The sequence below is a fragment of the Tachysurus fulvidraco genome, chromosome 12 (assembly GCF_022655615.1).
Source record: "Tachysurus fulvidraco isolate hzauxx_2018 chromosome 12, HZAU_PFXX_2.0, whole genome shotgun sequence".
Taxonomy (NCBI): Eukaryota; Metazoa; Chordata; class Actinopteri; order Siluriformes; family Bagridae; genus Tachysurus; species Tachysurus fulvidraco.
The window spans coordinates 16,176,703-16,202,405 of NC_062529.1; the positions used below are offsets into that span (position 1 = coordinate 16,176,703).

Genomic DNA, 25,703 nt, shown 5'->3' on the forward strand with positions numbered 1-25,703 from the left:
AAGGTTTACTTAATGCGTATTTGTGCATATTCTTGCCATTCTTTTGCAGTTGTATGACTGTTTCCTGTCCAGAATTACAAGATCACGTACAAAGAGACGTTTTATCTATCAAAATGAAAATGAAAAGGCCCTATTTTGCACTCTAGCATTGATGTACTGTTTACATTATGGTCAAAGGTTAATAACAAATGGTTGTCCAAGAGGATTCAGAGTAAGAAGTATGCCATGCCTTGCCTTGCCTTGCCTCGCCTCGCCTTGCCTTGCCTCCTCGCTCCTGCCTGCACGACTAAACTTCTTTTGGGAACTAAAGGGGACTATTTTCAACAGATTTCCAAAAAAGAAATCCTATCATTCGCATCGACAAAATAAGCACGACAGTAACCACTGTGACCAAATGTCTTTTTAGGTTTTAAAAGACAGACGATACTACTTAATCAAAAACACATTGCTGTTTACTTCGTTATGTCTTATTCATACTTTGAGGCGGAAGGATTTCAGAGGAGCGGTGAGGCCAAAGCTTCCGCCCAGTTTTCCGATGCGCGTCGGCCGAGTTGAAAATGGACTTCGTACAGAGAAAGCAGAGCCCCTGAACTTCCACAACACTTTTCTTTCATGCAATTGTATTCTTTCGCATGTCATTTTTGAACTAGTCCGTTTCAAGTACATGTATTCATCTTTGTGTGGGATCTTTTGGGTCTGTCCATGTTGTATTGAGCTGCACACAGAGGCTTCTCTTTTCCAGCGTTGGCTGAAAGTTGCTCTGAGGGAGCAGCTCGCTCGCTAGCAGCCCGGTCACTAAATTACAACCAAATAGGGGGATTTTTGTGCACGAATTTGGTTTAGACACTCGTGGAATTTGTGTCTGATCTCAAAAGACGACATTAAGGATGATCACTCGGCTGCAGATGGATTTTATTCACTGGGAAGCTCCGAATCAGCGGCTACGGCTCCAGTCCTTATTCTAAATCGGCTTGTTGGAGCTGCGGAGCTCAGCGATGCACCGCCGTCACTTCGGAACTGTCGCTGTTTTGTGAATAACTGCGTTTCGATGCGAACCAAAATGGTGATTTTTGCGATTTATTTCCCCGCCTTGACCGCGTCGTCGATGCTATTTGCAGGATTTGGATCCCCGTGAGGAAAAAAATGAGCGAAGAACCGGCAAATCCAAATAACGAGTGAGTTAAACCTTAAACATCTAGTCAGTTATTTGGACCTTCTGAGAATCCGAAGTGTTTCAAACGGTTAAATGTATCACGTATTAGTTGTTTTATCCCCATTATAAAGTGCACAACGCTTTAATATACACGCTATTCGTTTCACTATCACTGTGATGTAAATTAAAACCTTTACGAGTCTTTAATTAAACCATATTAAGCCTTTTAGTTCACGTTTGTAATGAAAAGCCACATTGTTTGTTTTGAAGGCCCCTTGTCATGTTCTTTAGGCTCTGTGTGTTATAATAGGTTTAATATGTCATCCATTTACATGACTGTGTATGTTATAAGCTATTCATAAACACGGCCAATTAGTTTAAGTTGTGAAGAAGATGAGATATTCGGGATTATTTAGGTTTACCTTTTACCCTGTGAGTCTGATGGTCTGTGTGATGAATATGAGCAGAAATGTAAACACGATAGAGATTAAAGAGCCTACAGTTATGTGCTATTCGCAAAGATTCAGAGCGTTTTTATTTGATTAAATCGCTACCAATGGGTGTTGTCATGTCGGAAATGTATACATGTGTAAAAATAAGAGCTAAAAAGAAGTCGTTTGTGCGTTGCGAGGTGATCAATTCAGTGTGCGGGATTATTACCGCAATGTCGGGCTCAGTCAGGCTGTGGACGCCATATTTTTCTCAATCACACTCATTTGCATATCGCAGTCCTCATTCATAAAAAACCCCAAAACAGCCGTTTTTAACCCTCCAAACGGTCTTTATTAAAAGTACAAATGACCCCCTTTGCGTTGTAGTGTAAATTGATGTTGTATTATGTGATTATTTGCGCTTTTTTCCCACGATTAATCCGTGTTTTTTTTAATGGGCTGATCGCTTGTTGACAGTCAGTGAGGAAAAAGCTGGTCGGGAGGCGCTGCGTCACGTGACCGCCTCCATTCATAAACTACCTGGCTGCTCATTCACACTCAGCTCTACTGTAAAGACCGGAGGCTCACACAAAGATCACAGCTAGCATGCTGTTGAGCTGATTATTGCCTTGGCACATCTCGTACATTTCAAATGGCCTTTGCTGTGCAGCTGAAGTTGTGATGGTTGCACTACATGCACACTGCAGATTTGTTCTGCCTTATGTCAGTGGAGCGCCCATGTTCTCTATGTAACACATCTATATGTATCTCACTCTGTGTCCTTGGAACTACACTAAGTCCTAACACATGCAATATTAAAATCACTTTATATTTTTTGTTTTCGTCCTAACATGTATAACATCGATAGTGATGTTTGTAAACGCATTATAGTCACTGTTATGCATCATTTTTAGATTTTTTTATTTTTTTTTTTAAACTATTTTTGTCCCTGGTCTTTTGCGCAGTGCTGAGGATCAGCAGATGCTGACGGTGTGGTCAGGAAAAATACGGCACAATAACACATCGATTCAAGCATTTAGCAAAAAATCCCTCATCTTTCTTCTAAACCGAATGATACTTTTTCAACTTCTGTACGCGTGTGTTTGCATGTGTAAGGACATGTCTGTGACGCAGTGATTATTTCCATTTCAAACCTAGTGGACGTATGCAATACAGTTTGCAAAACCTTAATATGCTGCATTTTCATATGTCTTTATTACAGTGTAGTATTTTTGGGTGAATTTATTGTCAACTGTGTAATAAGCTGATAGGTAACAGTAATAATTATCTACACTGGCTGAGATTTTTAAAATTGGATGTTGGCAAATAGATCTGAGACGCATGTCGAATGCTCCGACTAGACCTTTATTTGTTGTTTGAGGTGCTTGAAGACCCTTGACGTTTCAGGAGCTCTACTGACACGACAGGCTAATCTGAACTGTAGGCCAAAGGCTACAAAATAACAGGAAATTAAAAGGTACAAGATTAAACACAATTTGTATTACTCATACCACTGTATTTAAAAGTATTCCAGAGACCACATATCAGCAGCTATTATTATCAAGAAATTAAAGTGTCATGACTTGCATTCTGCAGGCTCTTTAAGATTGCTTTTTCAAATAAAATGTGGGGTAATGTTAAATTTCAGATGAATTTATTATTCAAATCACACCCTTTTTTTACTTTTACATTTCGTTTAATTGAATCCAGACTGTTGTTTGTGTGCCGTACAAAGTGTTTATACAATAATCAATAAAGTCATCACACCCACATGGAGAACAAGGATAAGTGTGCTGTTTATTCACTTTTCTACCTGTCACATTTTTGAAGTGCACTGTGTTGTAAATACATTTGGCCTGAATTTGCCTGCACCCATCCCTCTTGTTCCATTGACATATTGCCATTTGTTTTTCCTGATAAAACCCAAACATGCTGTTGTACCCGTAGCATAGCATGTATTGAATGGAAAATCAGTTGTGCTACATGGGCATGTTGTGTTGAATCTGTTGTGAATTTAATGTCAGACTTACTTTTCTTGCTGTACATGTCCTGGCAGCTCCATTTTATGAATGTTGAATGGTTCTTACTGAAGGACTGGCTAATTCACGTAGGGTGATTCTCAGCCCTAAATGAGGGCAACGGCAATAAGATTTTTTAATGGGATTGTTAGAGGCTTTCTAAGCTCAAAGAAAGGAAATAGAGCTGTCGCGTTGCATGCCTAGCTATTGTTTATTGCTCTGACTGGTACGGTACTGCAGAAAGTAGCACTAGTAAAGTAGTAAAGACAGTATTGACGTTACATCACTGCTGATGAATATTTTTGAAGCCACAAATATAGCCACTTATATTTTCATTCCTGAATACTTCTGAAATTAGTTTGTTGACATTTGCACTCGTTTGCAATGTATGTGGCCTGAAGTAGATAACCAGTGAAGAAGAGTATGTGGTGCTGTAATATAAATCGAGAGTCTAAGCTACATTCTAGCTAGCGGGAAAAAAATGCTTACTTACTGTAGATAACAATGCACATACACATGCCTTACTTCCTTTTCTGATGCCTTAATAATTTACATACTAGCTGCTAAGTTTAAGTTACTGCTCCAATCTTTACTGATCCGTGCAAATTTAAACAGACAAATTTAATGAAAATGAACCCAATTCCAGGTACAAATGCATGAGTGCTTTTAATTTACAGTACCATACCATAAACCAAGGAGGAGGCTGTTGTTGCGATGTGCAAATTCAAGGTAGCACGCTTTAAGTTTGTTATCTCAATTTTTTTGTATGTTTTAGACACATTTTGTTGACTCGAAATTATAAAGGATTTTTTTAATAGATATAAGTAGATACCTTGAGTGGTTTGAAAATATAAACATGTTTATAACTTAAATAAAGGGTTAGGGTCTGTAAGCTGGGTTAGGGTCTGTAAGCTGTTATTCGTGTTGTCAGTCTGTGGTCAAGCTAAAAACAGCCTTTCTTTTATGCTGTTGATGAGTGATGGAAACATGGCTGTTTTTTTTTTGTTTGTTTGTGGGTTTGTTTGTTTTTTTTTTACTCGCTTGCTTTCCTAAGCGAAAACACGGATTCGTTCCTACTTTATACACAGATCTTTTTTTTTTTACTTTATGAAGAGAACTGTGGTCTTTGGTGTCAAAAAGAAACATTGATTAGTAATGATGAACTCAACACAATGTTTCTATAAGTAGTTGCGTTTTTTGTTTGTTTGTTTGTTTGTTTTGTTTTTTTGTTTTTTTAGCACACTTTTATGAATAATGCCTAATGATGAATTGGTTGTAGCTTCACATTCTCCGTCTTGTGTCAACATGAAAACTGGGACAGTGCAAGAACTCTCTAAAAGAACTGATGTACTGTTTTTGATTCTCCTCAGCATTTGTCTAGTCATTTCAGCTATAGGTTTTGTTTTGTTTTTAACTTCAGTGCCATTCTCATCATGATCTAGACGAGGCATGTCTTTCCTGAGGGCACGTTTCACAGCTCAATTTTATTGATGCCATGCTTTAAATCACTAACCTGTGTATTTCCTGAGACGGTTTTGACAGTTGTGTGGCCTGATTAAAGCACGTCAAGATAACCTCTCCTGCCATTTTAGTAGTCAAATTATAGTTTAGCTAAATTGAGAATGCATCTAGTGGAATTAGTGGAACTCATAAAAGAAAGGCTGTTGATAAGAAATCTCATGGGAGAAGGGTTGGTTTTTTGGACCGCAATATCTACATGATGTCTGTGTAGGAAGTGAATGATTAGCAGCATTTTCCCTGCAGCTTGTTAGTGCTGCACGATTAGTGGCTCCTTATATTAAAGCACCACAAATTTCTACGAGGTTTATAAGGAAAGAAAAGCAGACACACTTGTTAGTTTTAGTCCTGTAAAATATTATTGTGATGTTATTGAATATCCTGGTTTTTGGGTGAGGTTGTTTCCTGGTTTTTTGCCTCCATGGTCAAAACTCAAATACTGAGTAAGACCTGAAGCAGTTCCCTAAGGTTGCTCTCATTTCCTTTTTGTGTTTAAGGAACAGAGCAAGCAAAGAGCATGAATGTCACATGTCTGTAATATCGTTTTATAAAATGACGTGGCTTGGTTCTGATTTGATTTAGCCAAACACAATTTTCCCCTTTTTTATGAAGGGGATAAACAACTGAGTGACTACTTCTGTATTGATTGCACTTATTTACTTACATACAAGAAGCCCTGTTTTGTTGTCCGTCAGAGTAGCCTATGCTTTCTGAGCTGTGTGTAAATTCCTTGAGGTGTGTGTGTGTGTGTGTGTGTGTGTGTGTGTGTGTGTGTGTGTGTGTGTGTGTGTGTGTGTGTGTGTGTGTGTTGAGCTTGATTAGGCTGCAGCTGCGCTAAGCCTGTGTTCTTGTCTAGGAGGCCACAGGCATAACAGGCTACAGATGTAAATCTAAAGCCTTGTGTTGTTCATCAGCTCCCCAAACTCTTTGAAAATAAAGAGGGTAAATCTGTGCGCCTGCTTGGGTGCATAGTGGCTGGATGTGTTTTTTGTGCATCTGCATACTTTGAACATGTTCAAACAGGAATTATTTCATATTTTACCCTTACACTCATAATACAGTATACAGTGTATATTTTGTATAGAACAAACTACATTATAATGTGTTCAGTGGATGTTCAAAGAGCACAGTGGGAAATGCGACATTACAGCTGTCCCGTAATTAATCATCTCATGTATCATTAACTTCATCATTCATCTTAGACTCATAAAATACTGTCGTGAGATCAGTGTCAGTGAGATAGCTTACTGCCAGTCTGGCCTACATGAATGTGCTACAGAGTATAATAGTGTTTGTTGGAAGATTGTGAATCGTGTATCACTTCTAAATTGTTTCATGAGCATTTAATTACTCCAAAGCCTTTCAGAAGTTTAGCATATTATCAACCAACCGAGGCTATGTTCTTTACCTAACACACTCGCAGTATGTAGTAGCATGTACAAAATCAGCCTGTGTAATGAATACAGTACTTATTAGGGATGTAACCGAATATGAGTACATAACTCAGAATGGAGAGATAATGTGTTCCCAGCTGATGTGAATAGGAGGCAAATAGGTTTGTTTTGTTTTGGTTTTTTTCCAACGAAAAGTTGACAGGGCATCTGGTTGAGACAAGAGATACACATTAAGCGTGAGGGGGAGAAAGTCACATGGGAGCAGTCAAATATAAAGCTTGCAGGATAAACAAAGACCATGAACGTAACGTGCTGCACTGTACTATAGATTTACATCATTCCTTCGTTCATCCGTAGTAACTCCCTGGTCAGGGTAGCAGTGGTTTAAATGTAGGTACTTGTTTGTTTTGTTTTTATTTGAAGCAATAGACCTAATAAAATAGTTTGAAAGCAGGTACAAAACAAAATAACTTCGGGATAAAATATTGTTACGCACAACTCGAATTGAGACTGGTAATGAACCTGTGATATGGAGTGATCTATGTAACAGGAACCAGAGTCAGAGCCAGAGTTTGCTGCCATTTTCAACCTCTGTGGTTCATTCAAGAGTTTTCCAGTGTTTCCAGGGGACATAGTAGTATGGTTCATTTAAAAAGAAAAACTACTTTGCGTTTAAAACTAAATACAGATAGTGTGTGTTACACCCCTATTAAATATTTAATAAAGAAATGTCCACACTGGTTTGTGGTTTGGGTTTGAGAGCTAACTGGTTTATTCACAGTAGAGCTAATATAAACTGATGTGATGATGCAGGAGCTTACAGATTATTGACATTACTAACAGGAAAAGTTTGCTGAGTCATGCTAATTAAATCTGAGTAAGAGGGATTTTGAGGGAAGTTTTGTCTCATGTGTGTGACGGTGGAAGAACCCGGTTCCTCATTGCTCGCAACGCATTTTGAGCATTTACTCTGTCGATTAGAGCTGCATCCCCAGAGAGCACTTTAACATCAAAGCTCGCCGTCACGCTGCTGCAGTCCAAACTTGCGGTTCTGCTTTTTCTGTAAACGCAGTGCAAGGTTTTAATTTTCTGAATGTTTGCGGTTTAAATTAAGATCATCTCAATATGTGGCTTGATTGATGTTGAGAAGAAGGTTTTTTGCTTTCGATACACAAACCCTGGACCATGATTTATTGCGATACCACAGCGTTTGGGCACTAAAGCATTGTTGTCAGGATTGTGTTCCCAAAATATGGGATAGCATCAGAGAGAGGCAGAAAATCGATGGCGCCAAATCTGGCGGACCCCCCGGGCACACTATCCTTTTGGCAGTTGTTTTGCTGTTTGTTATAGCTTCATATGGAAACCCTTGCTGTAAATCATGAAGCCATATGAAACTTGTACTCGTTACGTCAGCTTTTTAATGCATCTTAGCTGCATCCCAGGCCTAAATTAGCTAGTTAGCCAACTTTTAGTAAGGTGTAGTGTGCCAAGTTGAATAACGTCTTTTATCAGACGTCTAATACTAATCTAATACAGATGCGAGTAGGGTCTCGATCGTTTCTATAGTTTTATCCCAAACTTAAAGGCTCCATAAGAAAATCAAGAGAAGGGTCTTTATGTCAGGAGCATTAACAAAGAATAAAACGGTTTGATTTTTTTCAGAATAATTTAAAAGTAAGAAATCATTTAAAACCAATATTTGAAAAATGTAGTTTGTGGAATCTAGAAAACTTGTAACACGTAAAATCAGCCTAGTTGTGTGTTTGTGTATAAAGATAAGAAAAGATTTAAGGTTCATTTTGTTGCTTTTTAAGATTCTGAGTACTAAGAGTTGTTAGTTACGTCTTATTTGTTAGTTTTGTATCAGCCAAGCTTAATACAGCAATGCCCGAAGTTGACTTTTATTAACTTACTATAAGTAAAATAAGATGCAGATGCAATGAGGATGCAGTTTATATCATGTATCAAGCTAAAAGCAATTGCATATGTTTTTAGAGCACATGCAATTATTACAAATTTCTTTTGATTTATACCGTTTATTTTTCATGCCATTAAGATGCTAATTTATTATGAATTAAGGTCTGCATTCACATGATTGTCAGAGGAAAGGGAAGGGACTACAGAAGCTATGTATTTATGCTAGAAGGTAAAAAAAAATGTACAATAGAAAGCAACTCATGATTTTTGCCTTTTTGACACGTCTGTCTTCATATATTTTTGAGGTACATGTGCGGACATCATGTACGGGTGGTTGCATAACCTGAATGTGTTCACAAGGAAGAAGAAATGTGGGTAAAAATGTGTTATACAACTGATCAGAAGGTTGTGAGTTTGAATCCCAGGTCCACCAACATGCTGCCACTGGGCCCCCGAGCAAGGCCCCTAACCCTCAACTGCTCGGTATAAATTGAGATAAACTGTAAGTCACTCTGGATAAGGGCGTCTGCCAAAATGTCATAAATGTAAATATAGGAGAAGTGAAGTTAATGTTGAAGATGAAGATTTATTTAAAGAGATCGTTTAATAAAGCCGTATTTCTTCATTTTTTTTTTTTTACTAATACACTCAGCAAATGTTCGTTATCTACCACAACACATGAGCCAGCTAACAAGCCTGAAGTGAAACATCTAGATAACATATAACTCTTCAGATTCTCATTATAGCATTACATTAGGAAGGTTGGCAGACAGATTTAAGAATAATCTGAATAATATTACTCAGAACCCCTTTCATATAACCTACACAATGTTACACACTTCCTGTCTGAGCCAGTCAGTGTTCAGTCGGGGGCTTGTTCATGCTCTACATGATGTTAGGATTTTGGAGGAGTACACCTCTGTTTGCCAGGCTTCCTCATAAACCCTGTTTCTCACTGTGTCACAATGCAAATATGCAGATGCTTCAACCCAGACGAATAAACCAGCATTTAGAGGCAGGCCGGATGTGCTTCGTGACTCATCTATGCGTCACAGTCCAGTCTGATTCCTCATTAATAAAGGAGTTTATAAAACTTTTTGTGGTTTTGCGTCACAAGACCCTGTACTGTATGTCGAAGTTTCAAAAGAACCTTTTTTTAGCAATAATCATATACCAAGAAGAGATTTTTCACATTCTAAAACTTCCCGAAATCAAATGGACAAATAGCTTAACATGAAGCAGCACAAGGCCTACGTTAAAAGTATCTGAGCTTGGAGAATCGTGAAAATAAGCACATCCTGAGAAAACCGTGAAAAAAGAAGAATGGCACTGCTTTGAAATTGGTCAGTCAGACCACAGTGTATACGTACAGGGTTCGTCTTTAACCAGGTCTGACGCGTAGCTTTGGTGAGGTACACATTTACCTTAATACACCTTAATACATTATTCTCTCATGCAGTTTCACCTCAAGGGTTTTACTGTTGGATAATGGTTCTGACTCTCTAAAGGGGTTCTGCTTGAAATCATTTGTAAAAGAAAACCATGAGTATTAAGCATAGAAACGTTCTAATCCTCAGCTTCAATAATATCTCTTTAGTGATAGTTTATAAACTACAAGTTCTGTCATGTCAGAATTTAAATCTTTGATTATCATCTCAGTGTAAAGAACAGGGTGCGTCAAATGAAACCGGCCATGGTTTAGTTTCCTCTTCAGAAATCAAGTGCACTAGTAATGGTGATGAGTTTGAAAGTACCTTTTATTTACTCTCATGGTGATTTATTCAATGTGTTTTCTTATTCTACCCTTTTTTCCATAAAGGAAATAGGCCAGTGGAGCTGAACAGGCCTTCTTTGGTTTGGTGCAGGAAAGAGGGGTGACATTTTTTCCCTTTTCTGATGCTAATGAAAAGAGGAGCTTTTCCAGCTTTAGCTTGCAGAGCGTGTCTCTCCTGCAGCATGCTCCACTGCCTGGACATTGTGCGAGCACAAAAATCCAGGCCTGGTATCCAATAACGTGAAATTTCAGCAGAGAAGCGGCCATTGTGCGATGTGGAGTGGGAGGGGGAGAGGCTGGGGTTGACTTGGCAGGAGCCCAGGGCTCAGGCCACATCCTACTGCTCTCCTCCTCCTCCTCCTCCTCTTTAAATCAGGCCAGGAAACGGCTGGCCCTGGATCCCCCTGCCTCCCGGGTCAGGCCTCACACACATGCACTCAAGCAGTGCTTCACACGCTGGGAGATTTTGCACACGATTGTAAATCATGAGCCTCTGCGCTCTCCCTCTTTGCGTTCAGGTAAACCAAAACTCATCTACTTCGCTGTATAAAGAATGAAGTCATTTCTCACTCATCTTTCGGGGACCACGTAAACCAGTGCCTTAGTGCGTCACACAAGCCGCCCAGTCAGCAGTGGTGTGATTTTTGCCCTGGAAGTTCTAGGTGTTAAAGATGAACATGTACCTCGCCAAAGCTGTGCGTTAGATCTGGTTTAACGTGGAAGTCACACAAACACTGTGTTTTCATCAGTCTGTTTCAAACGCTATAAAAACGGCAGGGATGGAACACATGAAGCCTTCAGCATGCTTCCTGTATGGTTGTGATATAGAAGCCTTGTGCCCCGTCTTGCTCAGTCTGACACCTCCTTGTTTCAACTGCATTACACATGTGCAGATTAGGGAACTATAAGAATGTGAAAAATATCTAATTGTGGTATAACCGAGGACAACCCAGGATAGTGTGTGACCTGTAGCGTTATTCTGCACATTCACTGAATTTTCTTCTTCTTTTTCTTCTTCTTCTTCCTTCTTTTTCTTCTTCTTCAGCATTTATTCATCTTTTTGTCTTTTTCAAAAACCTACAGTGATGATTTTAAACACACAGTTTTAACATTTGAATGATCCCTGTAGACATTTTAAGAATATGGGCTTGGAGCAAGAGTGTAAAATAGTCTTGGAGCTCGGAGTTCTCGGAACCCCATATTCTAGCTCATAATAGCCGCTTCCTCTTTTCTCGGAAATGAAGGTATTCTTCCAGCACACTAGCTTGGAATCTTTTGGGAATTTGGGTCTTGGCTGATCCTCTTCCATCTGAACTCTGCCCTCTCAACACGGAGGAGAAAAAAACAACCTTTGCCTCTGTGCTCGTCATTGTGTGCAGATGATTCTGAGTTTGTGCGTGTGTGTGTGTGTGTGTGTGTGTGTGTGTGTGTGTGTGTGTGTGTGTGTGTGTGTGTGTGTGTGTGTGTGTGTGTGTGTGGTGCAATGCAAAGAGATTGCTCTCATGAGATAGGTGGGGTAATGGTGGGCGGATGTGAAAGGAAGTGTGTCCCATTAGGTTAAGTCAGGCTTTTTTTTTTTTTTCTTCTTTTTTTTTTTAACCCTCCTGCTCTTTGTATCCGATCAAGCTTGACTTCCTTGAGTGCTTTTAAAATACTGTAGTTGGATTTTTAAATACAAATACACTTTTGAAACAGTTTAGATCAGAATCACCTCTATGTGTTCAAATAAAGTGTTTGAGTGGAAATGTTTAAAGTTGAGAACCATACTCGATGCCGAAACTACCATCTCTTCCTCTAAAAGAGCTTTTTTTTTCTTTTTCCGTCTTTTACCACAGCTGTTATTCGTCTACTGCCTCCATTTAGAGACATGGTGTTTCAAAGAAATTTTCACTATCTGGGTGTGTATAGCTTTATCTGTATTTAATCTGTCTGTTTCTGGAATTGGTCCTGATAGATGATAACCTCACTGGCAGGAATATGTTTAGCACATAACTGGTGTGGAGGATTACACCAACTAGCTTGAAAAACAGAAATGAATCCAGGACACTGCTTCTGACACAACTGAACTTCTTACTGGTTCTTCTCAGGATTTGAGTGGTGTGAGTGTATTTTATACCGATGAGCTGTATGACCTTCTGTATTTTGTTCTGCAGACAGGTTTCTCAAAATGCTGATCAGACGTTTCATTCGGTGTTTAAAACACAGATTCTGTTACAAGGAAAAGGGAAGTGGTGATTTTAGTGTTCAAAATGGCAGAGAAAGATTAGGATTTGTCGTAAATAATTGGAATGCCCCACCTGAGAAATGACTTTAACTCGAGAAAGTGTTAATGTGACAAAAAAAAAATGTGGCTGATGTCTTTTAATACATTACTAGCATCCATACAGAACTATGTTTGTCCAACTGTGACCTTTGTCATTTCCGGACTCACATTTTAATTATCTAATCGAAGAAGCAATAGACGAGAGAGAGAACGACTGCTTCCCATATGTAGTAGGTGAAAGTTGAAGAAAGAAAAAAAACAGTTGATCTGTGGATAATTTACCAGGTTTTAATGGAACACATGTAAACATTTAACCGTCTCAGTGTTTTTGGTCATAAATTGTATTTGAAAGCAGAAACCGTGATTATCATGATGATTAAGAAACCCAGTCGATGCATTGAACAGCCATTTTTTACTCCATTTTGATTCTGGACGATTCTGAATGTTTCACTAATGATGGTGTGTGTTTGCCTTCACAGTGACAGTTATGCGCGTGTGAGAGCAGTGGTCATGACTCGCGATGACTCCAGTGGCGGATGGCTGCCTCTGGGAGGCGGAGGCCTCAGCTGCGTGTCGGTCCACAAAGTTAGCCGGCCGGACTCGGACTGCCCCAACGGCGTGGATTATCTCATCCAGGGGGAGAGACTCAAAGACAAGTTGGTAAGCATCCGTGTTTGGAATTCATCTTGGTCTGTTATGTCTGAGTGACGCACATCCTTCTGAAAAGGGGCTGTGAGATGAGATCATCACGCTCCACACTCACAGGAAGTAGCTGCTTAGCACTCATCCACAGGGCAGGTAGCTCAAAATAGGAGCGCTCCACATGACGCCGGCTGATGTCATCAGTAATAGAGACAAGCTGTTTAGTGAAAGAAAATGTAGGAGTGCTGTCTATTCATACAGAGTTGATCAGAAGCGGTTCTTTTAGTCTACACAGGCTTTTAGCCTTTTCAATTCAGCAACTAGACAATTCTTTAGTCAATAAACAAAATGCTTTTTCACATATACAAGTGCTATCAGTTCTCCATTTTACCTTTCTGTTATATGCAAGTGTTCAGGTCCATGCTGTAGTGAGAGGCTTTGCGTGTTCGAGCTGTATAAGGAGGAGAGTGGTATGGTGGGTTTGGGCTTTAGATTTGATCCACATTTCATCTGAAACGCATCTGAAAGATGGCAGTAACCGTGATGTTGGAGAGAATCTGTCTACAAGTGTAGCGATGCGGCACAGAGTGTCCTGATGAGTCAGCACAGGCCAAATATAGCCCACCAATGGGCTACTGAGCTCTCTCTATTCAGACATGCTTTAATCTGCCACTGAATTACACCATCATTCTGAAAGAGGGGGGAAACAATTTGCGATTCGTGTAGGGTACGGTGCTAGTTTTGGGCTTGATTTGGTTTCTAATCGAGACGAGAGAATCAATACAGTGGCTGCTTTATATCTTTTTGTGTGTGTGTGTGTGTGTGTGTGTGTGTGTGTGTGTGTGTGTGTGTGTGTGTGTGTGTGTGTGTGTGTGTGTGGTCATCGTGGACGAAGTCATCATCTGTCTCTTTTCTCACCATGTCAACGAAGTAAAGAGACTGATATCAGTGTCTCAATGGTGGCTCTAAACCAAGCCTTCCACACACCAACTAGAATTCCATTCATATCTCTGTTTTAACTGCACTTCCTTTCATCTCTTTCTGCCTTTCATCCTTTTCTGTCTGCCGTTCTTCCGCTGACCCTCCCCCACTGTTTGTTTATCTGCATTTGCTCACCTTGCTGTCTTCTCGTGCCATGCTTTGCCTGCTGGAATGCACTGTTTGAATAGCGTCTTCTCCTGTAACAGCATTACTTCTGTCTCTGCTCGCTTTGCATGTATTTAACTTGCGGTGGTTACGCTCAGTCTCACCTCCACACTTGACCCAGTCCTGCAAATTTGAACAAAACAAAAAAGGTATATGGAATGAGAACCGATATATTTAGATGTGCTCTCTCTCTCTCTCTCTCTCTCTCTCTCTCTCTCTCTCTCTCTCTCTCTCTCTCTCTGTCTTTCTCTCTGTCTCTCTTTCTCAAGCTTTCTCTCTCTCTCAAGCTTTCTCTCTCTCACTCTCTCCCTCTCTCTGCCTCTTTCTCTGCCTCTCTCTCTCTCTCTCTCTCTCTCTCTCTCTCTCTCTCTCTCTGTCTTTCTCTCTGTCTCTCTTTCTCAAGCTTTCTCTCTCTCTCAAGCTTTCTCTCTCTCACTCTCTCCCTCTCTCTGCCTCTTTCTCTGCCTCTCTCTCTCTCTCTGCCTCTCTCTCAGGCTTTCTCTCTCTCTCTCTCTCTCTCTCTCTCTCTCTCTCTCTCTCTCTCTCTCTCTCTCTCTCTCTCTCTCTCTCTCTCTCTCTCTCTCTCTCTCTCTCTCTCTCTCTCTCTGACTCCCCCTCTGACTCCCCCACTGGCACTCAAGCCCTAGAGAATAATGGGCGTTTCTCATTTCATTTAATCTGCTCAGGGGAAGGGCTGGAGCTCGTTCAAAAGCCCTTATTATTAATAATCTTCTGTACACTCACACTTTGTGGCTGCATGTGTTCTGTCTCTGGTTTGGATAATTTACACTGTCTGTATGCTCGCAGCCGCTAGGAACTTTGTTACTAATCATTCTATAATATTATTTTAGTATATTTCTCCTTATTTATTAACTGCAGTTTGTAAGATTTTTCTGCCTCTGTGTGTTTCTAAATCTGACATTATCTCTCCTCAGGTTGTGCTGGAGTGCATCATAAAGAGGGACCTGGTGTACAATAAAGTCAACCCTATCTTCCATCATTGGAGAATCGACAACAAGAAGTTTGGCCTGACTTTCCAGAGTCCAGCTGATGCCCGAGCTTTCGACCGGGGGATACGGCGAGCTCTAGAGGACATAAAGCAAGGTTTGGCCTCGCTCCTGAATAATCTCTTAGCAACAACAAAACCTGTATAGACCCGTATGCAGCACAGTGTCCTTCCTGTTTCTGCACTTCTACCTGTCTTATCACCTCATGCTCTTGAACTGGATAAGATTTCAGAATCATTGAGCTCTAACGAGAGCAGGTATGAATGATCAGTGTTTCATCTGATCGAAAAAGCTTTGTTAAACCATCTTTTCTCTCCACCGTGGAATCAGTTCAATTCAGACAATTATCTGCACATAAAACAGGGTTGTGTTTGTGTTCTCATTTTATATGAATGCGTGTCACAGTCCAGCAGCAGGGCGGAAGACGTCATTGACCAACCTCAGACCAGATCAGAACCCTAGATAGTGAACTGTGCCTAATTAACTTTAACATGCCTTCGGAGCAAGCCGCAACTTTCAGGAACCTGATTAGTGTAGTGTTATCTTAAATCAGAGATAAGCAAGCCAAAAGGAGGTAACCGTGAAGGGAAGGGTGGCTTGCAGGTAAAGAAGGTGTGGTCACCTGGGGGATGAACAGAATCTGTGGAGCGGAGAGGAGCACACCAGTTCAAGTAGTGGGGGAGGGGATCATGTGGTCTGGCAGATTTTGATGCTGAGCGTATTTCTTACCAAACGTCAAAGATAGCATTTATAACTAGCAGGAATCATTTATATAATTCATATTTTGCTGTTTAGTAACCGAAAGTCACTTGATATGAGTTGTATAACATCGAAATAAGTGTTCGGCACTGCTGTACACGCCTCTTTTCTGTTCATTTTCACTATACTCAGAAAAATATATACACTATACTTTTGGCAGAAAAGGGTCTTAGTTGGTCAGAAGAAACCTGTTTTAAAGAATCTCCTCTGTTTTGGCAGACACAACTTAACTAACTAAAGTACTAGTTCAGGCTTTTTTTCTTGTAAGGTCTATGAGCTGTACTTCGGTACTGATGGAATATTCTGGAGGCTGCTGTTCGGAGCACACTCAGCAGATGGGGTGGGCTGCTCTTGTGTATTTCAGGCCCGGCTGTGTTGTGTAATGCCTCGCTCAGGTTCCTCTGTATTCCTGTTGCATCGCTCCACTGCCCGCACCGCAGCGTGGCAGCTTTGCAGGGCGCTGTTGCTATAGTAACCAGGCACATGGCTCATCCAGCACAGTGGCCTGGCACCGGCAGAGTCGTGCCGCAGGAAACTCAAAGCCGTTCCTATCCGAGCTGTGCTCCATCTCCCTGTCTTTCCTTCACTTACCCTCATCGTTACTCCTCTGTATCTTGGGGTACCGCTGCAGAAAAAACAGGTCATGATAGCTATAATTCATCTGAAAATCAGGTGATTCTGTGTAACTACATGGGGAGATATTTGTTCTTACTCACTGGTGCTGCAAAAGTCTTTTTCCCTGAACTTTGTGCCACCTTCCTGTTTCTCTCCATTTTTAAAAGCACAATCCTTCACAGACTGACTTTAGATATGTTACATAATCCGTATTCCACATACACATTTGCCCTATACGTTTAGAGCATATGTGGTTACCAGTATTGCTCTGTCCATGAGCACCTTACTCATTTTTTCTCTTTTCTCTTTCCAGGCTGTCCGGTGTACAGTGACTCAGAGGTTCCTGAAGATGGATTACAGGTGAGTCGAACACAAGGTTAATGCAATGTGGCCAGGGTTTAGCAGAATGAGACATCATGATAAATGCCTGCCTAATGCCCCTTAGTCATTTGGCACCCGTTTTGAGTGGTCGGTATCTGAAAAAAAAAAAAAATCAAAGAACTCTCCAGCCTCCGTTAGCAAATGTTGTGTGAAATGATATCGGCACCTGGTATGGCAGAAGCGTGTAGCAGTCAACAGATACGTGACTCATTTTCGCAAACGGGTGGTGATGAAATTTTCCCCATGGACAGGCCTAATCTTCTGTCTCGAGTGCATTGCTTCTTATGGGCTAGATAGATATGGGTCGCTACAATCTGTTGCATATGCAAAGCTCTCTGACTGCGTTTAACTGCTTATTTGTCTACGTACGTGTCTGCTTTGTGGACGAGTCCAGAAGTCTGCTATGTAAATTTTCATCAAGATTGGACGTACCGGTAGTTTTTTTTATCTTTTCCAGTCATCACGACTATTACAAAAGCAATGATGACCTCTGCGAATGTTCAGTTTTGTTACGGAAATTGGGAAACTTGAATTTTTCAAGTCAGGAGAATACCTTCCTGCTTTATGGCACATTTATTACTATTTGCCATAAATATTTCTTCCTAAATATCCTTCTTTTTGTGCTTTTGGAAAGGTGTGACTGTCTTTCGTGTCATCTCATGGCAAGATATCCAACACAATATATAAATTCCAAATTCCATTGTTAGATTATTTTCTGTACCAAAATCGTTCTTTTTCCAGTGATGGACTGATAATCTGAACTGTGCCATGGTGGTTCCTGTTTTTGTGTAGAAAGCAGTTTTTTCACTGCAGCCTATTTACCACAAAGCTGTAAATCGTATACTCTGTCAGCATGTAGGTTTTTCACGTTGTTACAATGTTTAAGTATTTCCAAGCAGACATAATACGTTTAGGCAGATTATGGCCTTTTTTTAAGTGTCCCCATCCTGAACCATGCTGGAATTTGACTTCATTCATACAGAAAAGGGCTGTGGAGATTACCTGGGATCAGTGATGCGTCGGCTCCAATGGCGCTGCTGTTGCTAGGCGGCGAGAGAGTGGAGGAGGGATGCGGGGAGCCACTGAGGATGTAGCCATGGTGATTCACCAGCACAGTGCTGGGGTTACAGAGCCAGGACGCAGCACAACACTTAGTCATTCACACGCCTCAGCCTTCAGAACGGCACGGACAAAACAATTACACATTCGCCAAAGCACCAACCTGCACTGATCCACTGCGACTATCAAAACGGGCTTCTGACCAAACAGATGATATGCGGTATTCCTAAAGATCGAGAAATGCTTTAGACATTCTTTAGGCTTATTAGCTGTCATTTCTTTACCTTACAAGTTGTGAATCATGATCTGTCCATTTACTGCAGACTTCTCTAAGATCTTATGGGTGCTAAGAAGAAATACGATAAATAAATACAAAATCTTCGGTGAACTCTTTCAGAATAAAGAGAGCAAAGATAAAATGAATTGCTCTCTTGTCTTGAATAGATAGAAATGCCTGAAGATTCGGAGACTGGGAGCCGAGTGTGTGCTTTCCTGTTGTGATTGGAACCATCTTAGTTTGAGCCAAGAATTTGTTTGCCATCTCCTCTCCCTCCCTCAGTAAGGAAGTTGTGTACAGGAAAATCATCTTGTGGGGAGGCAGTAAACTCGGAAAAGGAGAACAAGTCTTGCCAAATCTGTCATTAAGCAGACTTTCCCATCCATAAAAGTTGTCTTTAATGTTAATTGGCAATGTTGTTAAGTATATTTTTGTAGAGCTGCACATTTAAGATTTCTTGGGTATGCAACTTAAAGAGCGTGATCCTTCTCCATCAGGTTTTAATCTTTTCCTTAAAGTGGTTTGATGCTAAAGACAAAACACCACGTTTAGGGTAAAAACCTTCAAACCGTCGCAAGTCCTTGAGCGCACGTGAAAAAGAGCTATTACGTGTGACTTTGTATTTGATAAGCAGACCTGTGCACACATGTCATGAATAGAGTGCAAGCCTGCAAAGCAAAGGCAAAAGAAATGAAGAGAGAGAGAGCATTGAATGTGCGTTCACTCGTGCTGGTGCGCTGCCAGGCCTCAGTTCTTATCTCCCACAGTGCTCTGTGGGTAGATCACAACCAGATTTGCCCCTGCATATGCTCGGGCTCAGGCCGCTCTGCAGCAAGGGCTTTAAAAGGAACTCCAAGTCTGGTTCTCATTTCAACTGCCTAACTCTCCTCCCTTCCTCCCACCGCACACACACACACACACACACACACACACACACACACATACATGCGCACACACAGCTGTCATCTGGCTTTTAAGTTCTGGCCTGCGTTTCTCCAGCTGGAGCTGGTTTATGACATTCCCCCGGCAGACCCATTGGCCGTACATTCTCTCTCTCTCTCTCTCTCTCTCTCTCTCTCTCTCTCTCTCTCTCTCTCTCTCTCTCTGTCTTTCAAACATACACGTACATGCACCATTTTCTCCACTCCATTTTTCACTTTATTCCCTTTTTGCCCTTTTTTTCATACTATGTGTATATGTTCTTGTGCATTAAAAGAAAAAGAAAAGGGGGGGAGTCAAAGGAAGCATCTCTTAGCAACCACAGGACAGTAATTACTGTAGCAGCAGCTGGGAGCAAACCAGATTTCCGCTGTGTGTTAAAACACTGGCGTGGGCTACTTTACACACGGTACTGACTAACCAGTGCCAGCAGCCTCCCCCACATGCAGAGAGCTGAAAAACCTGGATGTAGGTGGGTGTGTGCATGTGTGGGTGGGTGTGTGTGTGTGAGAAAAAAAGAAAGAGAGAGAAAAAGAGAGAGAGAGATGCCTGCCCTAAAAGCAGCACGCTCATGCAGCTTCACCGATGTGCAAGCTGTAATTTAGATATCAGTTTCCAGCCTCATGATAGCTCCCCACTTCCATGAGCTTTTTGGAACTTCCTCCTCCTGTGTTGCGGTGAAGGTGGTCAGGTTTAACTCACACCAGTCTCTCAAAGCTGCTTGCCTACTTTGTTGCCGGAGCCATGTTTACATGCATCTCAGCAACATTCCAGGATTATCCACAGGATGAATGAATATTATATACATTATACATTTCTAAATATTATACAACACATTTCCTGTTAACGAGGGACACCTACTTTATAATTTAAAAAATCTTTTTTCTGTTACACCTACCAAATAGTTTCCTTTTGCAGGTATAAAATTACACACTGTAGCACATCTGTTGCTATGCACAATTTGCTAGCTCCCTTGACCCCATCCATCAGTGGAAGGGGACCACCCCTGAACCACTGCTAATCAGATGTTAGCACAGCATCGTCTTGGACTTGTGTGTGCGTGCGTGCATGCACTAACGGAGGCTAAAGACCTTACATGTGGGTTAAAAACAGACCAACACCCAATAGTGTCCAGTCAACAAGAGCAGTAATGCCGTACGCTGAAGTCGAGACTGACTGAAAGCATCAAGAACAATAATCATAAACTGTGAATTCAAAAATAAATAAAAAATCTGTAGTCTTTGACTTTACACTTACAGCATGAACTGTAAAAGTTGTGATATGTTACAGATTTAGATTATAGAATTTGTTTTTGTCATTTTCCCTTCGACATACTGAATTCTTGTATTTATAACAACAATTGGATTTAGGATTTTGGAGATGAAGAATCTATTCCTGTTCTCAGAGCTCCTTTATCTGGCACATTTGAGGTGTCTGTGTTTGATAAGGGCATAGTTGCAGAATCTGCACCTATAAAAATGTGTCTGGGAATGCTTGCAAGGACAACAGAAACTAAGTACTCATGAAAACGTTCCCATGCCAAAGGTGTTGCTGGATGTCAGGCTCCACCTGGTGGAAGGAAAGAGAACACTTCATCAGCTACTTTGCTCAGAGTCAGTTTTTGTGAAGGGAGATGCATGTAATCAGAGCCTGTAATTATACATTTATTATTTGCAGGTTAATCCGGAGCCTCCTTCTATCTGCACACCTATTAGAGAGCCGTTCTCTCCGCATGGCCGAGTGGTGTCCACCGAACCTTTCCGGGGCTGTTATGTTCGTGCTCAGCCATTCGAGGAGTTCCCTAGTCCAAGCCACCGCTATCTGCCCCCGCAGGTAAGTTCAAGCCTTAGACAAAGTGCATTACTTGACTTTGGTGTATGTGTTTCAGGCTGTACCTGACACAATCCTGCTCCCTATCGTTTTAGGTCTCTTTCTCCACAACACGCCACGTGAGCTTTCACATGGACGACGAAGAGGTCGTTCGGATCAACCCCCGCAAGGATGTACGCATCCGCGGGTATGAGGACTACAGGCACCCAGTCATGTGGAAGCCGGACACAGAGCGTGACGACGCCGAATTCTCCAGTACATTCACTAAACTGGACAGCAAGAAAAGTGAGTACTCTTTTCTGGATGGCTCTGAGCATCGCACAGGCACCAAGGACTCGATCAAAACTCAGCAGCCTTCGCCTCTGCTAAAGTCCAAGAAGTCTCGGAGGCGGCGAGAGGACGGTGAACGCTCGCGCTGTATATATTGCCGTGAGATGTTTAACCATGAGGAGAACCGGCGCGGGGAATGCCAGGACGCACCTGACCCCATCAAGCAGTGCATCTACAAGGTGAGCTGCATGCTGTGTGCAGAGAGCATGCTCTACCACTGCATGTCCGACTCGGAGGGTGACTTCTCGGACCCATGTTCGTGCGATTCCAGTGAAGAGCAGTTCTGTGTGCGCTGGCTGGCATTGCTCGGCCTCTCCATAATAGCACCCTGCATGTGCTGCTACCCACCACTGCGGGCCTGTCACCATTGCGGAGAGGCCTGCCACTGCTGCGGTGGCAAACACAAGGCCGCCGGCTGAGCCAAGCAGACGGGGAGAAACACACGGCCACATGAAGAAACAACCGCCGCTGTCGCTTTTCTTTTTTCATTCACCCCTTGAGGCAGGTGAGGTGCTCCACCCGCCACTTTGGAGGCTTTGGAGATTTGATTTGGCCGAGAGCAGCAGAAGCCAATGACCGGATCTTCTTGGGCTCTCGAGCTCACGTCACAGAGCTCGTTACGGAAGGGAAGGCGTTTACAGAACAAACTCGAAATTACAAAACGAGCAAAAATATATATAAAAAAGAGACAAAAAAATCACTTGACATGCAAATGTCAGACTATCATTACAAATAGCGTGCAACCTTTGTGAAGGAATGTTGTCTTTTGTACAGAGATCAAAACTATAACAAAGAAAACAAAACTGGTTGTGCATACACAGGATCTGCTGTATCGGTATGCTAAAAGGGATATTTTCTTGCTTTTTGTGAATTTGCAGTAGGGTTAAAGTGGCCTTCTCTTTCGACTGGAGCATTCGCTGACTGTGTAATTATTAGACAAAAGAAAACAGGCACTAGTTAATTGTTCTCCCATGAAAGGTAACCCTCATGAATAATGGTACATACACTAAAAAACACTTTTGACAAGTTTCACCAGTACAAATTTTTATTTCTGTAATGGGTGTGTTTTTCCTGCTTTTTCTTTTCATTGTTTTGCAAAAGACATTAATGTCATTTCTTTCGAAATGATAGTATGTTATTTATCGTGCTCATGTTTAAAATCCATCCTTTTCTAATTGGCTATTCGGACCACACAGGTGCATTCAAGCATTGAGTGATTGGTGACATATTACAACCGTCCACTTTTATACCTGCTACCAGGGGAATATGGCGGGCAGTTAAGGTGTTGGACTGCTGATCAAAAGGTCATGAGTTCGAGTCCCAGGTCCACCAAGCTGCCACCCCCGGGCCCCTGAGCAAGGCCCTTAACCCTCAGTTGCTAAGTTGTATAAATTGAAATTTAAAAAATTGGGTCACTCTGGATAAGGATGTCTGTTAAAATGGCAGAAATGTAAATGCAAATTAATTTCCATGTAAAGATCAGCAAGAAATCGAGAGACCAATTAGTCAGGAAGTTTAGGAAGTGTACATTTCAATTTCATCTCATGTTGATCAGAGTGAAACTGGGTTGATTTCAGCTTTTGACTTTTTGTTTTCAAGCTGAAATTGTGCTCAACCAGCAAGTTTTCCTTACATGACTTGACACATTTTGGCATTTTTAATGATCACCGTTAAAAGGGTTTCCAATTTCCATTATCAATCAAGGCACTTGAATCCAGGGATATCCCATTAAAAATAAATACAAGTTTCTCCATTCAAATGCCCCTTATAAAAGCACTCACCTCCAAGCTTTGGTTACAGCTTCATGTCTACGTTTTCTATTCCATCCAGTATGTAGTCTCCGTCATAGTTTTGAGAGTTTGTGCTTTACGTTTTACAAAAAACGATTTGATTTAAATATCATTTAAGATGCTGTAAGATGCAAGATTTCTCTCAACACTGTAAATCACTTCCTGCAGATTCACAAGAAAATGTCAAGCAAGTCATTATTAGACACTGCAGTTTCGACAGTTATCAGTCAAATCGAGGTTTTTTTTGTTTTTTTCGGTTTTTCCTGTTAGCAGGAACGTTGCGCCCAATTTCTTAAAGTCCAGTACGAGGCTTTTCATACTCCAGTTCTCTGAGCTCCCTTTGCATTTTACATCAACACACTTTATTTTCTATGCAAAACTTTCCACGAGAAACACTTAGATCGCTTCATAAAAGTCGGTGATGTGACACTTTAATATAGTAGATGGTACCAAACTCAAAAAAAAAACTTATGTAAATATGTAACACTATATTTAAGCAACAATAATAATCCCATTCAAATTTTTAAAGAGAGAGTTGTATTTATCACTGCTGTCGTATATACTATAGCTTGAGTTGACAGCATTATGTACATAGATCACCTTTTAGTATTATTTCACATTGAAAGTAGAGGGCGTACATGATGAAAACGATCAAGCTTTTACTAGAGATTGGCTCTAGTTTGGTATTGCAGAAAGAGGGCTAGAGAAGGTACAGTAGTGGCAGTCCACTTCTCCAAGGTTTCGTCATATGAAGCTGCTAGAAACAATCACTAATTATGTGCTGAGAGGAATAAAATTCAGCTATGGATGACTGTTAAAACTAAAACTTTGGATTTGTTAATCACAAATGTTTTCTTGTGGTTGTCTCACCCGATTTTATGTTTCCATACTGTATGGATACAGTACATACTCGTACTGTATTGGATTTCTTTTTCTTTCTGTTTGTTTGTTTGGGTTTTTGTCGCAAGCTGAACCAAGGTTTGATGAACCTTAACAAAACTTGCTGGCTGAGAAGACATGTAGAATAGGCCACATCCATACAATTATATTGTAGGCAGATACTTTAATGCCTAGTTTCATTCTGCATTAAGCAGGACGGTGAAGCCACATGTAATGTGCTGTATTTAATATGCAACCTGTCTGCTTTCTTTGCTTCCTTTGAACTTTGCCGTTAACTTAGCATTTATCCGTCTTCAGTTTTTAACCACTTGCTGCTAGTCTTTTATTTTTGAACTCTTGGACTTTGTGTATAACTCGGGAATGCATAAAAGACGAACATTCTTTACTGCTTAGAGAAATGCTTATGTAAATCTGTCATTTCTGTGTGATGTTAAAAAAAAAAAAAAAACAACAACAGCTATGTTCACAGCAGTTTAGTGGTTTCTTTGGAATTCTTCGATGCTTTGGCACACTGACATGTAGCTAGGCTCCCTCCCTTTCATAGCGCTTGATGATGTAAAGTTAACGTGATTAGTTTGCAGTTGTGAAGACATTTGTGTTATGGTAATTGCCGTATAAATGGTACTCTGATGATTCCACTATGAACACTGCCTGGTTCTTTATCTGCATCTCTGAGTTTTAGTGCCATCTGCTTCACCCACTGACAACCTCGAAAAAGTGCCTCACGTCCATCAGAATTTCCATCCGAAACTTAACCGCTCTTGCTATGGTTGTATTGATTTATACATGTCTAGGTATTTGTATCATGGTTTGAAAAATACCAAGTATATGATGTAATATTTATAGTTCAGTAACTCATGTCATAGTTGTATTTTCTTTATACAGATGTAGCTTGTTACGTTTCATAAATATATAATGTAAATATGCATACAAATGTTTGTAACTGTTTTTATGTTACATCATACACTTGTAATTTGACATATAAAATAACATTACCATAATAAAAGGTGAGTTTTAATGTATTCTTGGCTGTGTGTGTGTGTGTGTGTGTGTGTGTGTGTGTGTGTGTGTGTGTGTGTGTGTGTGTGTGTGTGTGTGTGTGTGTGTGTGTGTGTGTCCATGCTGAGAAGTGGTTGAGGGACTAACGGGACACAGAAGTAAGTATAAAGCAGCGATGTTGATAAAAACTAAGTCTGTGTTAAAGAACGGTTATAAATTTGTACTGATAATATCATGTCACTGATAATAAGCATGTCGATATTTCAAATACATTTGTATACAGGTTTATTGGTCGTGTGTTGATGTTGAAACACACAAGGAATTTAGTTCCAACTGTTTGTAACTCTCAAAAGAACAGACATAAATAACACTATACTATACAAGACAAAACAGACTATACAAGACAATGCAGATGTGATACAATAGACAGTATGAGTATTAAATATGAATGCAGAATATATAAATGATCAGTTATGTACATAAAGTGTGAGAAGTACATGGTAGTGCAAATAACATTATAATGTAATATTATGCTTTTTGTGCAATATATAGCAGCAG

General features: G+C 40.7%; 1 protein-coding gene across 1 annotated transcript; it reads left to right on the forward strand.

The window, feature by feature from the left end:
- Nucleotides 1–303: 303 nt before the first annotated feature.
- Nucleotides 304–25,168, forward strand: spred1 (sprouty related EVH1 domain containing 1). The gene is made up of 6 exons (XM_027172446.2): nucleotides 304–1,175; nucleotides 12,951–13,131; nucleotides 15,195–15,363; nucleotides 16,954–17,000; nucleotides 20,974–21,129; nucleotides 21,222–25,168. Exons 1-6 carry the CDS (start codon nucleotides 1,144–1,146, stop codon nucleotides 21,873–21,875), a joined length of 1,239 nt encoding a protein of 412 aa, XP_027028247.1. The 5' UTR covers nucleotides 304–1,143; the 3' UTR covers nucleotides 21,876–25,168.
- Nucleotides 25,169–25,703: the final 535 nt, after the last annotated feature.

Coding starts and splice junctions, on each gene's coding strand:
- spred1 (XM_027172446.2), top strand. CDS start 1,144: ATGAGCGAAGAACCGGCAAATCCAAATAACGA. Junction 15,364..16,953: donor TCTAGAGGACATAAAGCAAG/GTTTGGCCTCGC, acceptor TTCTCTTTCCAG/GCTGTCCGGTGTACAGTGAC. Junction 21,130..21,221: donor ACCGCTATCTGCCCCCGCAG/GTAAGTTCAAGC, acceptor CTATCGTTTTAG/GTCTCTTTCTCCACAACACG.